Genomic DNA, 20,257 nt, shown 5'->3' on the forward strand with positions numbered 1-20,257 from the left:
TTATCTTGCCATTAAAGTTACTATACTGCCTATGTACAAATTAAGCCTGCAAAGGAAAAGTAAACTATGCATAAAAGATATTAAATGCCCGGAAATCACATCTGTCAGTTAAATTCAAACAATCATCATCATGGTTGGGCTTCGTGAACAAAGGTTTGGGAAAGGTCTCCACCCACGTTTGTCACAAGTGCGCTGGTGGCTAAAAAGGTCAATACAAGACAGGCATGTCCGGTTGCAAAAGGCACAGCAGAAAGACTCCTTAGGTGGCATATTCTGCAAGACACGATTCTTTCTGCCTTGTCTTTTCTCCTCGAGAGTGATCCTGCGTGCGTTCTCAAAGGAAACAGCAGCGTTATAGATGGTGTGTCTCCAGACCTCCCGATTGGAGGCCAGAGTAGACCAGTTATGGTGATCAGTGTGGCCAAGGCTGAGATGTTGTTTCAGGGAGTCCTTGTATCTTCTCTTTGGGGCTCCTCTCTTGCGGCAGCCGGTGGCAAGTTCACCATAAAGCAGGATCTTAGGGAGGGGGTGGTCCTTCATCCTTGAGATGTGCCCTGCCCAGCGCAGCTGTGTTCTCAGCAACAATACTAAGAGGGAAATATGCCATTGAGTTTTCACACTATGTACACACTCAATTGACTAAAATGGCAGCTCAAATAGTCCCAAGTAAAGACTGTTGTACAGAAGCTGCAACAGCTTCAGTCACATCTCCAGAAACATGATCTTCACATAAACGTGTCCAAGTTGGCTTCAAAAGAGATAGAACTCTGAATTTGCCTTTTGAAGTTATGCTTTGATCTTTTTTTAGTATTCTGATTCAGGAATACATGAAATGTATTAGCGTGTCTTTATATTACTGCTGAGTTTGATGTCATAAACTACAGAGTTCTTTCAAAAACCTTTAGTGCAGATGCTTGGATGTATTGGAATTGATCTATTCCACTTACAGTTCATTGCTAGGTCATAAGTTAGGTGTTTTGTTCCTTTGAGTTGTTTTTTTTCCCCTATCATTTGAGTACCATAAGGATCTACTTCTCTACTGCTGTTTTTGTACCCATACCAATATCTTTGGCTTCAGTTATTTGCCAATATGATCCAATTTTTTTTTTTTTTGAGAAAATGCTTAAGTATTTATATCTGCCTGGTTATTATACATACAAGAATATCACAACTGCTGTTAATAACCTTAACTACAAGTCAGATATTTTGATATGTGAAATTATTATTCCCTTTATATAATGCTGACCCCGTTCAATGCTAATGAATAATTAAGGATAAAATTCCTACAGCAAAGTATTTACATGATCAAATACATGACATAAAACCATGCCTTTTAGAACACATGTGACATTTGAAGGAAAGGATTCTATGTGTCAAAGAAAATTCACATCATCCATTCACAACAGAACACTATTTTAAAAAGAAAGTTACAGGACTGGAGGGATTCTTTTATCAGTGAGTGATTCTGGATTTTGTTCCCACCTTCCTAGTGATGAAAGACTGCCCTGAAACTTGCTGCTATCATCCTCTGTGACATGGTACTTGCTTCACATGTTTGTATCTTTTCTTATGAAGACTGAACAGGAGTGAACCAAGGATGTTCAGGAGAGTGTGTCTGTGTTCACAGCACAGCATAGGACACAAGCCAAAGAGGCAAGAAGTTGCTAACCTACTCCTCAAATAGAGGTTGCAGTGGGGAGCAGCAAAATAGGCAGGTCTTGCAGATGATGTAAGAACTTGGGAGGCCAGCAGAGCATGCTGCAAGTCAAGAAGCCAGAGACTTGGCTGAGACTGAAATGGGAAGCACTGTTTCCAGCTGCATAGACAAAGACAACAATGGAGGAAAGGCTATAAGCCTCTCGTTCCGTTCTGTATGATCCAATAACTTTGAGTTTTCCATTTGAAAAGCATGCTAGTTTATAATTCAGTTAAATCTCCTTTTTTAAAATTTGTATTGTGGTATTTTTGGGGAGTTTTCTATAAAGAGGACTGTGCGCATCCACTTCAAAGGTCTGGCTGACTAAAACTCTGTCACATTCAGCCCATGTTGCAATTTTTCTTGTCTTTCCCTTGTAGCCCTTTTTTTATTTGCTTTAAAATCTGCTTAACATCTCTTCCTGTTAATGTCTTCTCCTGTCAGTCAGGGGAGTTTCCTTCTTCCCTGACCCTTCCTTTCTTTATTAGTAGCTGGCTTCTCTATGATCCAGGTACAGAAGTACCTTTCAAGGTACATCTTTACCTTGAAAGACTTGATATCTTGAACTTGATACAGATGCCACAACACGTACCTTCAGTAGCCTGAGAGATCAGGTATCAGCTTTTCCAAAATACTAATCTGGTGATATTTTCCATATATGAGATTTTCAAAAATGGGTGAAGTGGTGTATAGTTAATTCTTATTTGAGTTGTTCAATTTTACCACATTTTGAGAAGTAGCCATTACCAAATAAAATTACCTTTAAAATTTACCTGGCTATGACCTGAAATTGATTCAACGTGCTTCACTGACTTGTCCTGGTTAGCCATCTCTTTTTGATTTACTGTAGCTGCTTTGCAAAGTACTTTGATATCCTCTAAGGCTATAATGTATGATTACATACACTGAACCCGTTAGATAACTGGGACCCATATTTTATGATTTTTTGTCATGGATACTCCCTTAAAACAAGAAATGAGCAGCTTTGGCTTTTTTAGTATTGTATTTCAAAGCTTAGTGCTATTTAATTGTGAATAAACCTTATCTTTAGGAAAATTCAGTGGCAGTCTCTCAGCTCAACCGGTCTGCATGGATCTGTTTTGATTTCTGAAGCTATTATCTGTACGGAAGAAGGGAGAACTTTTCTTTCTTCTAAGATAGAACTTCACCATCTCTCTCTCAGATCAGGCATGGGCATAAAGAAAAAGGCATTGAGAACTCTGACCACTTAAACTGCTAATTCACCAACAAGTCCATTGAGTCTCTCAGACAGGGTGAGATACATACAATGGGAAGCTGTGGGAATAGTTGTCTCTATTGCAACTGTTCACTGCCCACTGAATTCCCAGATTCCTTATCAGCATATAACCAAGACAATTTACAGCCCATTGTAGAGCCTGACTAATCCTGTGCTGTCCTTGACTCAGCACATCCCTTCATCACAGGTGTGCACCACTCACTCCAGGCTTACACTTCCCACACCATAGGCAGCAGTTAATACAAGACAGAGCTCTTAGGCATGATTTGCTAACTGGGAAATTATTATTCAACAGCAGTAATAATGAAACAGATATTACTTAAACTGAGGCTTAGAAATTAGGATAACTTATCTGCATGATGGTTAATATTTGGTGAGATGGCATTTACATGAAGAATGGGAGACTGAAAAGTTTCATTTCAAACTCCACGAACTAAAACAAACTCAGGACTGTTGCCACTCCGAAACGAAGAAGTAAGAAGACTGCTACTGGAAGTGGAAAATGGATCTTTAATTTTAGTAGAGAAACTGGATGAAAAGTACAGATGTGAATGGGCACCACTTAGGCCTGTGTGTGATGTCGAGTGGAAAGCTCAAGAGAGCAAGGCTGGATACTGGAGTAAGATTGATTTAACAATAGATGCAATTTAAGTGAAAAGGCTAAGGTGCTGGCAACTGGGGGTTGGGTTAGCATCCATTTAAAAACAGATTTAATTTAAACAGAAAGGCCAAGGAGGTGGAAGGTGGAGACTAAACAAAATCAATACTAAATTAGGTAAGTAGAAACTTGAATCAAATGAACCAGTTAAAAAAAGGGCATACTGAGTATTTGGAAGCAGGGAATCAATGCATGGACCTAAGAACGCTTGAGGAACTCTTATTAAATGATATATCCCTAAAGTCAGAATAATAATATCATTTTAGTAAGAATATTATTTAGTACAGTAGTAACCAAAAAATCTTAAAGGAAGGTATGATCTCCAGTTTAAGGAAAATTTCATGAATATAAGTATGTTCTTACTTGACATTAATTATCTTCTGTCACAAAATCACAGACTGGTTAGCGTTGGAAGGGACTTCTGAAGATCATCTAGTCCAATCCTCTGCTAAAGCAGGTTCACCTAGAGCAACCTGCTATTTCTATCTACAGTGAAAGAGACACCACAGCCACTCCAGGCAGCCTGTTCCAGTGTCCTGTCTCCCTTAAAATAAAGACTTTTTTTCTCATATTCAGATGGAAGTTCCTGTGTTTCAGTTTGTACTGAGTGCCCCTTGTCCTGTTACTGAGGACCACTGAGAAGAGTTTGGCCCTATCATCTTGACACCCGTCTTTATATTTGTATGCATTGAGAGGATCTTCTCTCAGTCATCTCTTCTCCAGACTAAAAAGGGCCAGCTCACTCAGCCTTTCATTTTAAGAGAAATGCTCTGGTTCCCTAATGATCTTTGTAACCCTCTACTGGACCTTCCCCAGTAGTTCCTTTTCTTCCTTGTATTCAGGAGCCCAGAACTGGACACAGCATTCCAGATGTGGCCTCACTAGGGCTCAGTAGAGGGGTAGATTGCCTCCCTCGACCTGCTGGCAACTGTCTTCCTAATGCAGCCTAGGATACTGTTTGGCCTTCTTGGTCACAAGGGAACTGCTAGTTCATGGGCAGCTTGTTGTCCACCAGGACCCCCGGGTCCTTCTCCACAGAGCTGCTTTCCAGCAGGTCAGCTCTCAGACTGTGCTGGTGCATGGGGTTATTCTTCCCCAAGCTCAGGACCCTGCATTTGCCCTTAATGAACTTGTACATAGTTGTACAAATGTATGTATGCATATATATGTGAGATATATATATAGATAGATACATGTATGGAATATGGCATATAACATTCACAGAATCATTCAATCATAGATAATATTCAGGTTGAAAGGAATCTTTGAAGGCCATCTAGTCCAACCTCGCCGCAATGAACAGGAGGCAGCTGACACTTCTCTGCACAACCTGTTCCAGTGTTTCACCACGCTTGCTTTAAAATATTCTTTCATATATCTAGTCTGAATATTCAGAACAAAGAGTGGAAATGCTTAACATTAATTGTATTTGCAAAACAATTTCTGTTCAGGTAGTAGCAGACTAGCCTTTAAAAACTCTTTAGTTATCAATCTGGAAATCAATTCAAAGTTAAGGAGAGTCTGTATATACCTATGTTTGAACCAAAGTATGTATATGAATGACTACATATCCATCCATACGGACATACATATTCATCTACACACATATATCAATATATACACATGTATCAAAGCAGGCAAAAATGTCTAAAGATGATATATACTGTCCTGACACATTTCTCTGTTCAGAGAACCGTGTTAGTACTTTCTGAAAATAGTACATCAAATATATTTTGCTTTCCATACAGATATTTCTAAATGCTTTACCTGTACTCCTGAAGTCTCATCTAAATCACCATATATATGTATGTGCATATTTCTACAGTCAGAATCCATAACTGGGGATGGAAGCTAGTGATTGCAACTCTGTAGCTTTTGGTAGCTGAAAGCTCACACAATTCACTGGTATAACAGATATCTTAAAAAATATTACATTTTACACTCCTAAACTCTCCCTTAACTTTGTACAAAAAAAGAATGAGTGGATAACTCCAACTTGAACAAATTTCTAAGTATCATTTCAATGTACGAAGCAGAGCAGAATATGTTGCTATCGGGAGCACCAGGCAGCTGGCTCTGGGTACTTGTTTTCTCACCACATGAGAACATTTCAAAGCTGTACCACGTGGTTCACCACTCCTGCTACAACCTACTAATATTTTGGGAAATATCTGATAATATTTCTTTTTGCTAAAGTGATTAAGGTGATTCTTTCCTACTGAACTTCAGGAAGAAATTTCTGTCTTGTGCTTAAGGGAGGAATTGTGGGAATGCACCAGAGGAACACTTGTAATTTAAGTGATTTATCCTTTTCCTTAGTGAAAAGTAAATGACCTGCTGCCTTGCATGGGAATGGCACCTTGAATATTATTTTTATACTTATTTGAGGCAACTCTAAAGTAAGAAATGAATTCTTTACTGAGGATAGACTAAAATATTTTACAGATGTGGTTTAGAAAGTCAAGAGGGATTTCTTCAAGTTATTTGATTCACACCTTAGAGTAAGCTATGTTCTACCAATAAAATATTGGAGTTAGTTTACACATGTTTGGATGTTGCCATTTTCTCATATTTTGTCTGCACCCTATCTGGATAAACCTTTCATGTTGCATTCCACGTGAAACGCATGGTACTTTCAAGCAGATAACTTCTGCTGCTGCTAGAAATATTCCATAGCTAAGACTTCTGTTTTCGTATACTGTACACTACATATTATTTAAAGACAATCCCTTAGCTAAAACAAGATCTTCTGCAACAATCCATGGAGAATACAACTGGAAATGAAGACTGTTTTGTAAATTTTGCTAGCAGAACATAAAATCGGACAGTGGCATGGGTTTTGTTTTGGGTTTGAGTTGTTTTCCTGTGACAGATTATTCATCTATGGCTTTTAAGCAGAAAGAAAAACAAGGAGGTATCATGCCTCTGCTGTAATATTTTTGCCACTAATTTATGTTTATATTGTTTAATTGTTTTTATTTTACATCACCTTAGAGGTTTTACTCTTGGTTGTGTGCATTATACCTGTGCACGTTTCCATAGGAACTAGAATAAATGCTTGCTCAGGAAATGTATAATAAGTTCATATATAAAAAAGAAAGAAATATAAATTGAAAGCATATGTAGAGGTAATTTAAATAGTATAACATCCCTGCAGTATTTCTTCCTTCCTTATCTACTCCAGAATTCACTGTGTTAGTTTAGTGAAGGAATGAGCATGCATTTTCAGACCATACTATGTTGATAGACCACAAAATGCTGTTAAAATATTGGGTTTATCCTTTATATTTCCAGTACGGGAGAAAGTGGAGTCAAGTATAGGTAGGATAGTAAATAGGTGAGTCTGCATCTAATCAACTCCAGCTGGACAGACCTCTAATGTCTACAGAAACTGTAACTTGAGATTTGTTTCCATTAAATGCCTGGTGGGGCTGTTGAGGAAGTCCCCTGGATACTCCTGGCGATATTTCTGGTTGCACTTCAACCTCTCCTTCAGTTCATGGTAGGCTTCTGCAAGATGATAACAGCAACTACCAGTACGGAACAAGCTGCCCTGAAATGTGGATGACACCTCAGTGCAAGGAGCAGCAGGAACCACCTATCATCAGCCAGGTGTTTTATGGCATTAGCTGGGCTCCCTGGCTTTCCAGATGTCACAGACCATGTTTGAGGACAGGTATGTTGGACTACTCATCTCCGAAGGAGATTATTTTTAGAAAACTATTCTGTTGAATTAAAGAATACATTTGGTTATGAATCCATTACAGTTCTGTGCCTGGTAATACGTATAGTCTATGCATGGCAAAAATAACTGACTCTGTTGCTTTTCTAAAACAAGTGTATCGAAATTCTGGGCCTTTGGGTTTCCTGTCCAGACGAACAGAAAGATGCAAACTGCTTTTCAAGCCTTCCAAAAATAGTGATAGTCACCGACATTTTACAGAAATGCCAAAGCCAAGGGAATGCTGTCAACCTGGCAGCTATAGTACTTTTCACTGCCAAGCAGTAAAAATTATAATTTTAAAAGTCTGTGTCAAGTATATTCATCCACTGGTCAGTAACAACACATTTTAATTCAATATATCTAGTCATTATGGTCTAAAAGTGAGAGTGGTGAGCACTAAAGCCCACCTGCCTGCTGGCTGCTGTTTGGTGGGTTTCTAAGTCCTAATTTAGTGAGGTATTTGGACAGTTATTTTCTGGGGATGTTTGATTCTTGTATTGCCCAACAGAAACATAGTGAAGAATCCTCCTTCTTGGTCATCCTTGATATTAATAATTTTATCACAAAAAAATTTTTTTAGAAGGTTAATGGACTCAACAACGTGTAATTGCAATTGATGTAAAGATATTAGTAGTAGGTTCCCAAATACTCTTTAGTTAAGGACATTTGTATATTTACATAAAAAGGTAATCAAATATATATAATATCAGCTATTGTTAGTTCTTCATTCACTTTGCAAAAAAATAGCATAGTTATAAGAAATTTATTACTGCTGGACCTACTCTGTAATCATAAATATTAATTTAAATGTGATGAAAAAGTCTTTCTATCTTGTTTGATTACTGGCAACAGTTGCTCAATGGTGCGTATAAATGTAAAGCCATATGTCAGATAAAGCAATACAGTGTTTTTTCAGTGAAAACAGTAATGTATCTTGCTTTACTTAATATTTGTCTAATGATGGCGTACAGAGGATCATATTGATTCCACAGTATGGAGAAAACTCATACTTTGTAAAAACAAATTCATTTTCTCTGTTCTGAAAGTACAGCTGGGCTCTAAATACAACTAGCATAGAGAACAGACAAAAAGATATTTTTTTTAATTTATTAATTTTGTTCCTGTGGCTTTATTTAGGGGATAAATCTTTCCTTCATGGTGAATTTCCTTTATTTTTGCTCATCCATAAAAGAGTTTTAAGCTTCCTTGTTTCAGTGTTTCAGTCTCATTTTTACAAAAATGCTGAAATCAAAAATATAAATTTGTGGCAAACCTTCCTCTCTAATTTCACTGTTATTTCCTTATGCAATTTGTATACAACTCAGTTTCCACTTCACAAAATCCCATACAGTATAGAACTATCACTTTCTGACATGTGTGAATGTCAGATTTATGAACTAGTATTTAGCAGTAATAGTGCTATCAACTGTTTCTCAGAAAAGTCCAGAAACTATTTAGAAATTTAATAACGATTTTAGCAATGTATTTTGCCTAGTCTCCAGACTCCGCTGTATTAAAACCATTTAGTAACTCTGACAAGGTGGAAACAAGCTTCTGGGTTCATTTTTAGGAGAAAATGATTCACAAACAGGATAGTGACAGGCTTTTATGATTACAGATTTCACATATTCTATTCCTTCAAAAGGGCTTATACAGATTGATAGATCTACAAAGAAAGAAATGAAAAAATGAAGGGAAGAGATATAAATAGACTTTTTCATTAGGATGAATGATGGAAGGTATTAACCCCACTACAGCAGTGTGCCTTTTACATGTCTATTTTGTTTATCCTTCTGACCTGCTATCATCTTCCTTCTGCGTATAAGTTAACTACAGTGTGAAACGTAGGTAAGGTGAGTAATAGCTGGAAATAAATGTTTCCTCAAGCATTATTACTGTTCAGAAAAGTGTCCATCAGCCAAAATGTCAGGCTCAAAATCCATTTAAGCACTGCACAGAGGCTAAGCAGGCAGCTTTTATTAATTTTTAAGTCTGCATGACGGGTTTCAGACCAAGAACTGGGGTTAACTTGATGCAGTGAATATTGCAGAGTATATGTAAATAAGGAGGCTTTGACTATCAGATGACTAATTTATTCTGTGAAAACTACTGCAAAATTATGATGGAATAGCTGCATCTTCCTAAGAAAAGAATCTGCTGCGTCATATTTAAATGTATAAAATTGCTCTTTAGTTGCAGTTTCTTGGACTTTTATCCTAATGTAAACACTGTCTACTTTTAAGCTGTTTTGAAGAACCACTGTACTGGCATCTTGAATAGTTTTCTGTTCATCATGCTACATGAATTTTTCCAGAATAAGTTGTGTTCTTCTCAGCTAATAACTAAACCAAACCATTTTCTCACTGTACCTTAAACAGACATTTATTTATTTAAAATGTGTCTGTGGGATTGCTGTGAAGGAGTTAACATTTGTCTTTAATGTATTTATCTATAAGCATAGAGGACTCTAAAACACAAATGGCACTAAGAAACAAAGTGAAATATTAAAAGGCTCCTTATTTGCTTTTGATTGGATTCAGGATCTTAAAAGGCAATAAAAAAAGTAACAAATCAGAAATTACTTCTCTCCAGTGGTTGTAAAATCTCTTAGCTGTATCTATTCCACTTTGTTGCTCCTCTTTTTCTTTCCTTTGCACACTGCTCTTGCCCCTAACCCAGGTCACCCTCTGCTAACTAAAAAAAAACTTCACACATGGGTCTAGATGATTATAGGTAAAGGTACAAATGAAATGGGAAATTTGCCCATTCCTAACAAAGGACATTGAGCTGAATTACACCATACTTTCCAAGACATGTGGGATGATTTTCACCTGTAATAGAAGACCAAATGACCATCGACAGTTCTGAAAGATAAGTGGAAATTAAATGCAGATCGCTGAGTCCTTCGTGGAGAACGGGAACTGGGTTAGTTTTCCTACTGGATCACCTTAGCACTTGATGTGTTTCACTGGTTGATAAATACTTTAGTTGTTCTCCATTCTCAGTGATTTAAATTTCCATTGGTATCATATGGCTTGAAACTCTCAAAAGACAGTGACGTGGACACACCATCAGAGGAAAGCGAATTGGGCCTCATCTCTTCTGAAATAGGTTTTCAAAGTGAACAGGGCCCTTAATTTGACAATAACTCTCTTGCAAGGCCCTGAATATAAAACACATATGCTCTTCAGCATGTGACTGTAGTTTCCCTGAACATGTATTACCTGATGGGAGTTGCGTCTTCCTTTCACACACGCATAAAACAGGGTGTGTGAAGCACACTATAAAGGGATAAACAAAACCAACAGTAACACAACATACTTGTGTAAAAAGTAAAGAGCCTGTCTTCCCAAGTACAAATGTATTTGTGTTTGCATGTGGGTTTGCTTGTGCACTATGTCCCTTTTAAAGGCTCTGTAGTTTGTGCCGTCCTCATCAGTCTACAGGCCTTCCCTAATGCTTAAGGTAGCCTTCCTGTTCCAGGAATTTAATTAGTAACTGTCTCACAAACAAAGTTTCCAGCTTCTATATGAAGCCCTAGCTACTGTCATGACTCATCACAGCCTTATGGAAAGGAGTTGCCTCTGCATTTCACTGACCAAAGACTCTGTTTATACATCCCAAACTATACAGCCCTTGTGCTGCTGTGCCCTCTTCTGCTGATACCCCGTGTTACCAGTTTCTGCCTGTCAGTTTCCAACTTTCCAAAGAAGCATTTCCTAGGCTTTTGCACCTCAAGACCTACATTTTATGTTGCTTCTCCAAGTGTTCATATTTCTCCTTTACTAGCAGCCATCTTTGTCCAGGCTCCTTGCACCTCTTCACAGTACACTATGTGCACGATGTCCTTATGACTCCTTCCCACTCAATTTTATCTGAGAATCTCTTTGTTTCTTCCTAACTGAAATCTAAATGAAAGTGTTACGATTTGACTCTAATGTCAGTTGTACTATGAAGGAGAGCTGAACATTGTACCATTTGTAGAAATGGAAAAGTGTTTTGTTTACGGTCCTTCACACTGTTTTCAATCAAAAAGTCTGCTTTTCTATCACAGACATGAATTACTTGAATTATGTCTTCCATAAGACTTTCTGGATGTTATCAAATGCTTTCCTACAAACTAAATTAATTTTTCCTACTATATTAATTTCACCCACTAGTGCTATTCTGTGAAGAAACAAAGCAACTATGTAAAGATTTATGAATAAAACATTATTAATAAATATTTGGTTGTGTATTATTTATCCTATAGCCTTGAAATGCTATTGACATTTGTTCTTTTTTCTTCCCCTAGAGGGGTTACTGTTTAACTCTCCATAAATGAGAGGAAACAACTTTCATGATCATGTTGTTCGTTTTCTAGGTTTGTTCTTGTACTTGCTCCTCTTTGCTCATCCAATATTTTCCTGTTCTCACTACTGCTTTTAAAAATGGCTATGCTAGTTATGTGTGTATGGTGACATCGTTAGGCAATTCTCACAATCTCTATTCACACAACATCCTAGCAAAAGGTTCAGCATATTCGGTTTTTTTCAATACCTATTTAATGATGTTTTGAGAAATACTTTTTTAAAGGTGTGCACATTTTCAAAGTTATGGAACAATATGAGTAAGTATATAAGAGTTTTATTGATAAAGTCAAGTTAAGAACATGGGCTTAGCATTTTAAATGCATGGTCTAGTTACCTGTAGGGGTTGATCAGGTTTACCTAATTGTCGATCAGAGTGATACCACACACTGTAAATGGCTTGATCTGTCATCTCCATTAACTTTACTGATAAGCTGTCATTTGAAGAACAGGTTAAATAGCTTTGGGAGCTTTGATTCAAATTTAAGCATACATACATAAAGACATATATATATATGTATATGCATGCAATGTGGATCACATAATTTTCATCACTGTGACTGGCTCATGCAAGAGGTTCACAAATCTCTATGAGGAAGTTTAGCAAGTGCAATCCTACCTAGATAAGACAGTAGTACCTAAATAAGTATGTCTTTGAGCACGACTGGTTGTGTACACGAATGCCAGTTTCTGCCATTTTTCAAACTTTGTTCTTTGCCTTGGTAGTCAACGCAAGACTAAGTCTCACCCCAGGTACTGTGGCTCCAGATATGGAGAGATGTGTATCAGTACTTACAGCTGTCCTCCTCCTCCATGAAAATACTGATCACGTAACAGGCATACACAAATCCAATCAGCTGTATGAAGGAAGAGGAAAAACAATCATCAGAACACACTGAACACTTATCAAGCTTTCAGTACAACAATGTAGAAATACAGCTAAATGCTAAAAATATTTAGTTCCATTTCCTGCATTTGTAAATTTCAGTGCAAATAGTCACAAATAGCTATATTAAAGAGATTTCCTCCCTTTTGATCATGTTGCATAGCACATACTTTATATATAAATAAATATTTTATATTTTAAAATATTTCCCCAGTCCCATTGGGATTAGTATTGACGAATACTACTATTAAGTAATACTGGTGGAAAACACCTGTACCTTGACATTCAGCTATTATTCACATTTTTTTCTTTTTTCAATACCTCTGTTCTCACATGAGTTTTCCCACATGCATGTGGGCCCTCTGTGCACCTCATATACTTACTAAACAGACAAAATATTTATTGACTGCTACAGAATTCAGTCACAGTAACGCTTCTGTGGAATCCACAAGAGATGTCTTTTTGTGTTGCATAAAGTGTCCCAGTGAAGAACTGTTTGGAAAAAGTTTAAATTTATATGTGAATTATCATGATGTAGGTGAACAGTAAACTGGTTTATGATTCACTGACATCAGGAAACATCTTATCAGAAGGGCCTATCAGTACTTCACAATAACTATGGAAATAATGCACAGACTCATTTCCCCAAAGGACAACACCAGCCAAACCATGCCATTTTTTTAACAGCTGCACTCACAAAAACATCCTCCTCAACCTGGAATTGTGTCACTTGTGTCACTAAGAGGAAGGGATTAGAATCTTTAGGATGAGGAAATAGAAACTCCACTCATTTGTTATCAATATAGACAAAATGTTTTCTTATAACCACCACCAAAGAAGAAGAAAATCCCACTGGGCAAGTAAACCTATTCAGCTGCACTGCCCAGACATGCCCATGCCTGAGAAAATATTGTTTGTGCAGCTTTACACAATTAAAGCTATCTGAAAGCCTTGAAAAGACTCTTCATGAGAGATTTCTACAATAATCCAGAGATTAGTTTTAAGAAAACTCCTTTTTTACTGATCCATTCAAAAAATCTAATTAAAACAGTTCTTCTTGGGATGTCACAGATCAACCATCTGAGAAAGAGGTAATTTAATAATATCTAGACAGGTATAAGCTCATTCAGAACATAGAAATTATTCCAACCTGCTTTCTGGTGTGGCTGCATGAGGAGCTTTACAAGCAGCTCCAAGAGCCTCTCTGCAGACAAAAAGCTTGTCCACACAAGGGAATTCGAGGAAGTTAAGATGAATTAACTAAAGCTGTGAAATCAATGCACATAAGATAAAGTACATTAAATCCCTGTGTGGCCTTTCCCATTCAGAAATAAAGTGGCCCTAGTTCACTGCAGCTTAATCCTTCTCCAAGGGATTAATCTTCCCATGGAGAATCAAGCTACAGTATGCTGAAGCTGAGTTTATTGTGAATGAGAGCTGTCACAGCGCTGTGGCACAGTCCTGTCAGAGCTTCCTCTCTAGGGCATTCATGTCACTGGCGTTTTGGGAAAGTGAGTTTAATCCAACTTTCCTCTCGTTCTGAGCAGACTACAGTATTGGCAGCTTCCTTGACAATTTCTGTGTCCAGTTTACTGGGGTGGTACTGCCATAGCCTCTGTCAGGTGAACACCACTTTGTTATACTGATGCTCTGAGGCAGCTAAATGCAAACCAACTCTGGAGGAGGCGCTCACTGGAGGCGGCCAGGACCAAGCCATGCCTGAGCTACCCATCTCCACTGTGCCTGGTGTGGGATTGCTGCAGCTGGATGGGACCCACAGACGTGGTAGGGCTTGCTGTTTTGCTGCATGTCCACCTTTACCTGCTGAAGACTCTGCATGTGATTAAGAGAAGTCCAGCCACCTGCTATTAATGATAATGAGATCTTGTGGTTCTGCTGCCCAGCACATCCAGGACCAGCACTGATTTACAGACTCCTTGGCAGATTAAGCACATTTCTTCCCTAAACTTCACAGTTTAGAGCACCTTTCAGGCATGACGACAAAAATAATATGATCTAAAGGCTTCCATGGAATTGAAAGACTAATCACACTTGAGGTATAATGCTTGTGCCACCTGAGCATACCACAGAAACATCAGAACATAGGTTCTGGTGTTCATGATTTTTCATAACAGAATGTCATCTGTTTATTTACAATATTTCCTGTTCACCGTTTGTGTTGTGCAATTTGACTACATAAGTCACATGGGTTTGTTTCTTTTCCCTAAACATAACTGAAATATTTTGAAGAGTAAAACTGCTAAATAAATAATGAACATGATAAAAATGACCAGTAGTACAACTTGTGGGTTTAAGTGTTTCTGAAGGAAGATCCAATATTTAGAATTATTTACTATTTTCCCATCATATATTTTCTCTTGTTATTACTATTCTGTATTAAGTTAACTGTATTTTTATGAATGCAATTCCTTCTTTATATGTACATGTTCACTCTATATCCATGCATATTATATAAAAAATCTCTCTGTGAGAGCTTCTAGTAAACTTCTCACATATCTAATGTGTTGAACAGGTGGATAAAGCACAGCAAGACTTCCACTCTGATGAATAATAAACCATCTGACACAAAGAACAAAAGCAATAGGGAAAACTTGGAGAGGTCTTCCCTTCAAAAGAATGTGGGTCATGACAAGTCTGATTGTTTTAACAGTCCTAATGGCTTACACCTTGCTCTTTCACTAGATCTTCATCTTAAAGTAAAACTTTTCCCACTCTCCTCAATGTTTGAAACACACTGTGCCTACTCTATGAGCTTCTTGCAAAATCAGCAGTCTCAGAAATCTGCTTCTCAGAATATATTTCTTATATTTCTCATCATTAGTAAATAAATATTCCTCAGTCACTTAGGAATCACTGCTACCTGTTGTATTTATGGTATATATTTGTTTAAAAGACACCATTTCCCCATCTATTTAATTATTAATATCAGGACCAAAAAAAAAAAAAAAGTACAATCACCTTCTCTCAATTTCATGGTCATGGAGGGGAAAACAAAGATGAAATCTCTAACCATGTCAGGAGATATCATGACCTACCATATTTCAAGCATGTCTTTCTATAGTTTAATGTCAGAATTAGTGTTTCTGAAAAAAATAAAGCAACAAGGAGGAAAAAGAGCTCTTTAGCATCATTTGTCAGGTATTGCTGTTCAGAGGTAGACAGCAACATGTGGCATGTAACTAACAAACTAATAATTATAGTTGGGTAACTGATATTTACAGCACAATTAACATGAAGTGATAAAGTGGGAATATAGCCTTTGATATATGAGACCTGTTTTCAGATCTTTAAAAAAAGTTACAGCCACCACGGTGTGAATATTTTTAAAAATTAATTGATTAAAACCTCTTATTTTTTGTTATTGATGGACTCATTAATAAAGTATTTATTCCAACAAATTACTTTTGCTATCTTGATTAACCCAGCTGCTGTTTAATTAATAGTGTTATGTGAACTCATGAAGCCAGCATGCTAATTGTCAATCTGCAGTGAGCTGACTAACGGGTACTGCCCAGTTTCTTGATATTGGAAACATTGGCTGTTGGCTTGGCATCAAGTGATAAGACTTAAAAGTGTGCTCCCTGATAACTAAAGAAAATAGGATGCAAATGAGCTGTAAGACACTTAATATGGTCATCTTCAGTTTCCATAATCATTCCAAGGGAACAATGAAGTGGTTGGAACAGGATATCCAAAGCATCAAAAGTCACTAGCACCTGGAAGAATACACAGGAGCCTCTGGCTTGATCCAGAGAGCAATTTAGGTGCCAAGGTGGATTTGTCTTGATGATATTGAGTTCAAGGCCTTGAAACCTTCTGGGATCCCTGCACAGTAAAAGACTACCTATCTTGCCTGGAGACCCCAGCCTAGTAAAGTGTCTCAGAAGACGCCAGTGTTATTCTGCAGAAAATAGATGGGAAACTGTGGGAAGAGGCTGTTGTCCCGTGCCTTCATCCAGCTACACAGTGGTCAGGGTACACATCTTTCTCTGGAGAGAATAAGCAATACAGAAAATACTCAGCTATTTCATGGAATCACACAGTGGTTGGAAGGGAGCTTAAAGATCATCTGGTTCAACCTTCCTGCCATGGCCAGGAACATCTTTCACTAGATCAGGTTTCTCAAATCTCATCCAAGTTGGCCTTGAAAACTTTCAGGAATGGGACATCCACAACTGCTCTAAGCAACCTGTTCCAGTGTCTCACCACCCTCATTGCAAAAAATGTCTTCCTTATGTTTAATCTTGATCTACACTCTTTCAATTTAAAACTGTTACCCTTCGTCCTCTCACTACAGACCATTGTAAAAAGCCTCTCTCCATCCTTCTTATAAGCTCCCTTTACATATTGAAAGGCCACTTATTAGTGGAACATGGTTACACTTATATGATGCTATTATAAAGGCTTTTGATACATAATTTATTTTCTGCTGATATCCTTAGGTAGAAATGAAATGTTATTTTTCTCGTGCAGGAAGTATAGTCTCTAGAGGACCTAAATGCTTCAATCTAACTAAAATCTCTAAGCTTAAGCTATGGACGTCTGCATGAAACATAAAGGCCCAGTTTAATAGAAGGGAAATTAGATTATATAATTGTCCATCATTAAACTGAAACTATTAAAACATGTAAGAAATTAAAAAACTAATCATTTGAGCAAATATATGCTGTGACATATAACTGCTTTAATAAATGAATATTATTTGAATATATCCTCTTAAAAACAAGAACCAAACCAAGTGTAAAATGTATGTTTACTTGCAAATAATAACAGTTAATGTGGATTAAACTTTCTTTAGAAAAGCAAGGAGAAATGCAAAATAAAACTAGAAGTGGTGATTTAAATCAAGGCTATTTTCTGCAGGCTGAAATACTTTTTATTAAAATTGATGATTTGGATAATTTTGATTTAAGTCTTTCTGCTTTGCTTTGTCGTCATCAGCTGTGGCCTTTAAAAATACACTCATAGTAGGAGATTAATTTCTTATCTATCAGCTTCATATACTGCAGTTCCACTGGCTCAAAGGAGGTATGGAGTGTATACCAAGTATTTAAGATTACAGGAAGCAGTGCCCTAGGCTATCAGGTTAATCTTCAAAATCAGGTGTACAATAGGTCACTTACACTTTTAAGCAGCTACACAGAGTTTTGTAGAGATCTCATTAAACAGCATAGAACCATCCAAATAAATGAAATAAATATATCCTGGATCTCAGAGGATGTATGTACCGTTGTAGGTAAACTAGATCTGGAAGTCTTCTCCAATCAAAATGAAAACTCTGCTTCATGTCCTTCCTTGTACACATCCAGTCCACCCAGACTATCTCACTGAATATGGCTTTTTCTTGACTCTTTTTTTCCTGATGACAGCTGAAGATCATTATTCGTCTCTGTGATTCTTCAGAAGTATAACTTGGTGAGCACAATTCCTTTTTTTCTGCAAGATATTTCACTATTACCCAATTTCCCCACAAAGACTGAGGGAGTATGAAAGGAGAAGAAACTTAAAACTGAATGTTTACGCACAAAAAATGTGTAGGATACAAAGCTTGACAAGGTGTCTTTAAATTTAACTTATGAAATTGAAACTATGTAGCAAGAGTGAATTTACTGAGCAAAACGGTAAAACCGCATTAAATTACAAAGTATCCTGACTATTACAATCTCCCAACCAGCAGTTTCAGAAGAACTTACAAATACCGAGGACAGGCTGAAACACGAGTAGTTAATCTTAGGTACCTACTTGCCACAAACATTTTTATTGCTCTGCAAAGAAGACTGTAAATCTCTTTTCTTCCATTAAAGACTAGAAAAGCACTAAACTGGAATGGGAGGTACATAAGGGAAACAGGATATTATCCCAGTATCTGTGTGTATGCATGATTCAGAAAGACAGAAATATGGCTAAGATTATCAGGCACAAAGAAATTGTAACTCTACATATTTTAAGACAATGACAAAGGAACAAAATCAAGAGTAAAAGTAGTATATAGTTGTAGTATAATAATGACTATTTACTACTGTAGTTATCCAATTACATGACTCTATATAATTATGCACTCTGCTTAATCATATACATTTTATTAGAAACATTGTAAAACTATATCATTATACATATTTTCAAAACTGGATGCAATTTTTTGAATTAAAGAACAGACAGTCTCAAAGGTATGTCCTCATTTTCCTGAACTACATGATGAAATGCACGATTTTACAGCGGTAGCAGTAGGAGTGTCAGCCTTAAAGTACTTAGAAATCCAAAACCACAAAAGCAGATAAACAGCTAGAAAAAGGTCCAGAAAACATAGCAGGATGAGGTGGTAGCAACATCTGAAGTACACTGTGTTGTCTGATTTTTTTTCCCTTTCCTTCATCTTCCTAAAATCTATCTGATTTGAGCGGAATAAAATTCAGGCTGTAGAGGCATTATCTACCAATTTAATCAGCACAGTGCAGAGCTGGTCTGGTCCAACTGTGCCATTTACAGCTGTAGTGGAGAGCTCCTAGAGACTACAACACTGATAGCGCTTAAAATGTGCTAAGGACTCTAAAAGTGGGTGACAGGAGCTTATAGGTACTTTTGCTTTATATTTATCAGGGAGAAACAAGTGAGCAGATACTATAATAAATGTCTATTCTTAAAATGCATAGAGGTTGCTATTGGCTAATACAATTCCTCTTGAAGGCCATCTAAATAGCACTGGAAGTCCAGCAGCATGCTGGAAAAGACTACACTTGTTAGCTGCCATGCTTTTTGAAGTCCTAACCTGTATCTGCTGTTCTCAAATCCTGCTTCCCACAGTGCCTCTTTGTCTTAAAATTAAAAATTGTAGTTGACAATCTAATTTTCACAGACCAATATCAGACACATTGTTGCCTGCACTTGGTCTGGGAATTTATTTCTCCAACAGCATAAACACATAATTACCCTCATTACCCCAAAAAGACTTTACCAGTTACAAGGGAGGACTGACGTGTTACATTGCCAAGATTTCACCCACAACATAGTCTGTTCTCTTTCCCCTCTCTCTCTTTAGCTTAGCTATGGGTTATTCTCCCTCCCTTGTTCTTGCTTCCAGGCCTTCAGAAAAAATAAAATGTGTTTTGACATCTGAAAGATGGAGGATTTGGAACAAATTGTGTAATCCAGTCTCCCATATAATTCTGTAGGTCACAGAATTTCACCTACGTAGTCAGTATAACATTAATGTCAGAGTATTCCTCACAGATTAGGTTGGTGTACTGGTGCTCCAAGATGAGTTACATACACAGAAGGGATCTGGGAACCTTTGTCCTCACTCACGTATTTAGAACTAAACCCCAAGCAATAATCCTAATTTATTTGATTGTCTATTGTGTGATAGATATCTAAGTGTCCTATTTTAAAGGAAATTAAAGTCTCGATAAGTAAAAACACTGAACGTAGTATTTAAACATGACTAGTCAGAACACAGTGTTTTATCTTGAAATATATTAATTACTTGTTAATGATTCAAACGGAAACAGAGAAAGTCAAAAGTGTAAAATAAAGCCAGCCTTGAAATTTTAAGAACAAAACAATGGAAAGTGAAGGGGATGAAAGTGGTAAGAAGAAAGAGGGAGAGAAAGGAGATCTACAAGCAAGACTTTCTCTAGATCTAGTTTTTCTCCAGTGTGTAAAGAAAAT

The 20,257-nt window shown here is 37.2% G+C and overlaps 1 protein-coding gene across 2 annotated transcripts in view; it reads right to left on the minus strand.

Annotated features, from left to right (window-relative positions):
• The window catches only part of NKAIN3 (sodium/potassium transporting ATPase interacting 3), a 354,927-nt gene that overhangs the window by 11,624 nt on the left and 323,046 nt on the right, over window positions 1-20,257 (minus strand). For both annotated transcript variants that reach the window (XM_032710736.1, XM_032710729.1), the window contains exon 5: window positions 12,482-12,542. In XM_032710736.1, coding sequence (XP_032566627.1) covers window positions 12,482-12,542 — 61 coding nt within the window. The remainder of the gene's footprint in view (window positions 1-12,481; window positions 12,543-20,257) is intronic.

This window comes from Chiroxiphia lanceolata, chromosome 1 (assembly GCF_009829145.1).
Source record: "Chiroxiphia lanceolata isolate bChiLan1 chromosome 1, bChiLan1.pri, whole genome shotgun sequence".
NCBI lineage: Eukaryota > Metazoa > Chordata > Aves > Passeriformes > Pipridae > Chiroxiphia > Chiroxiphia lanceolata.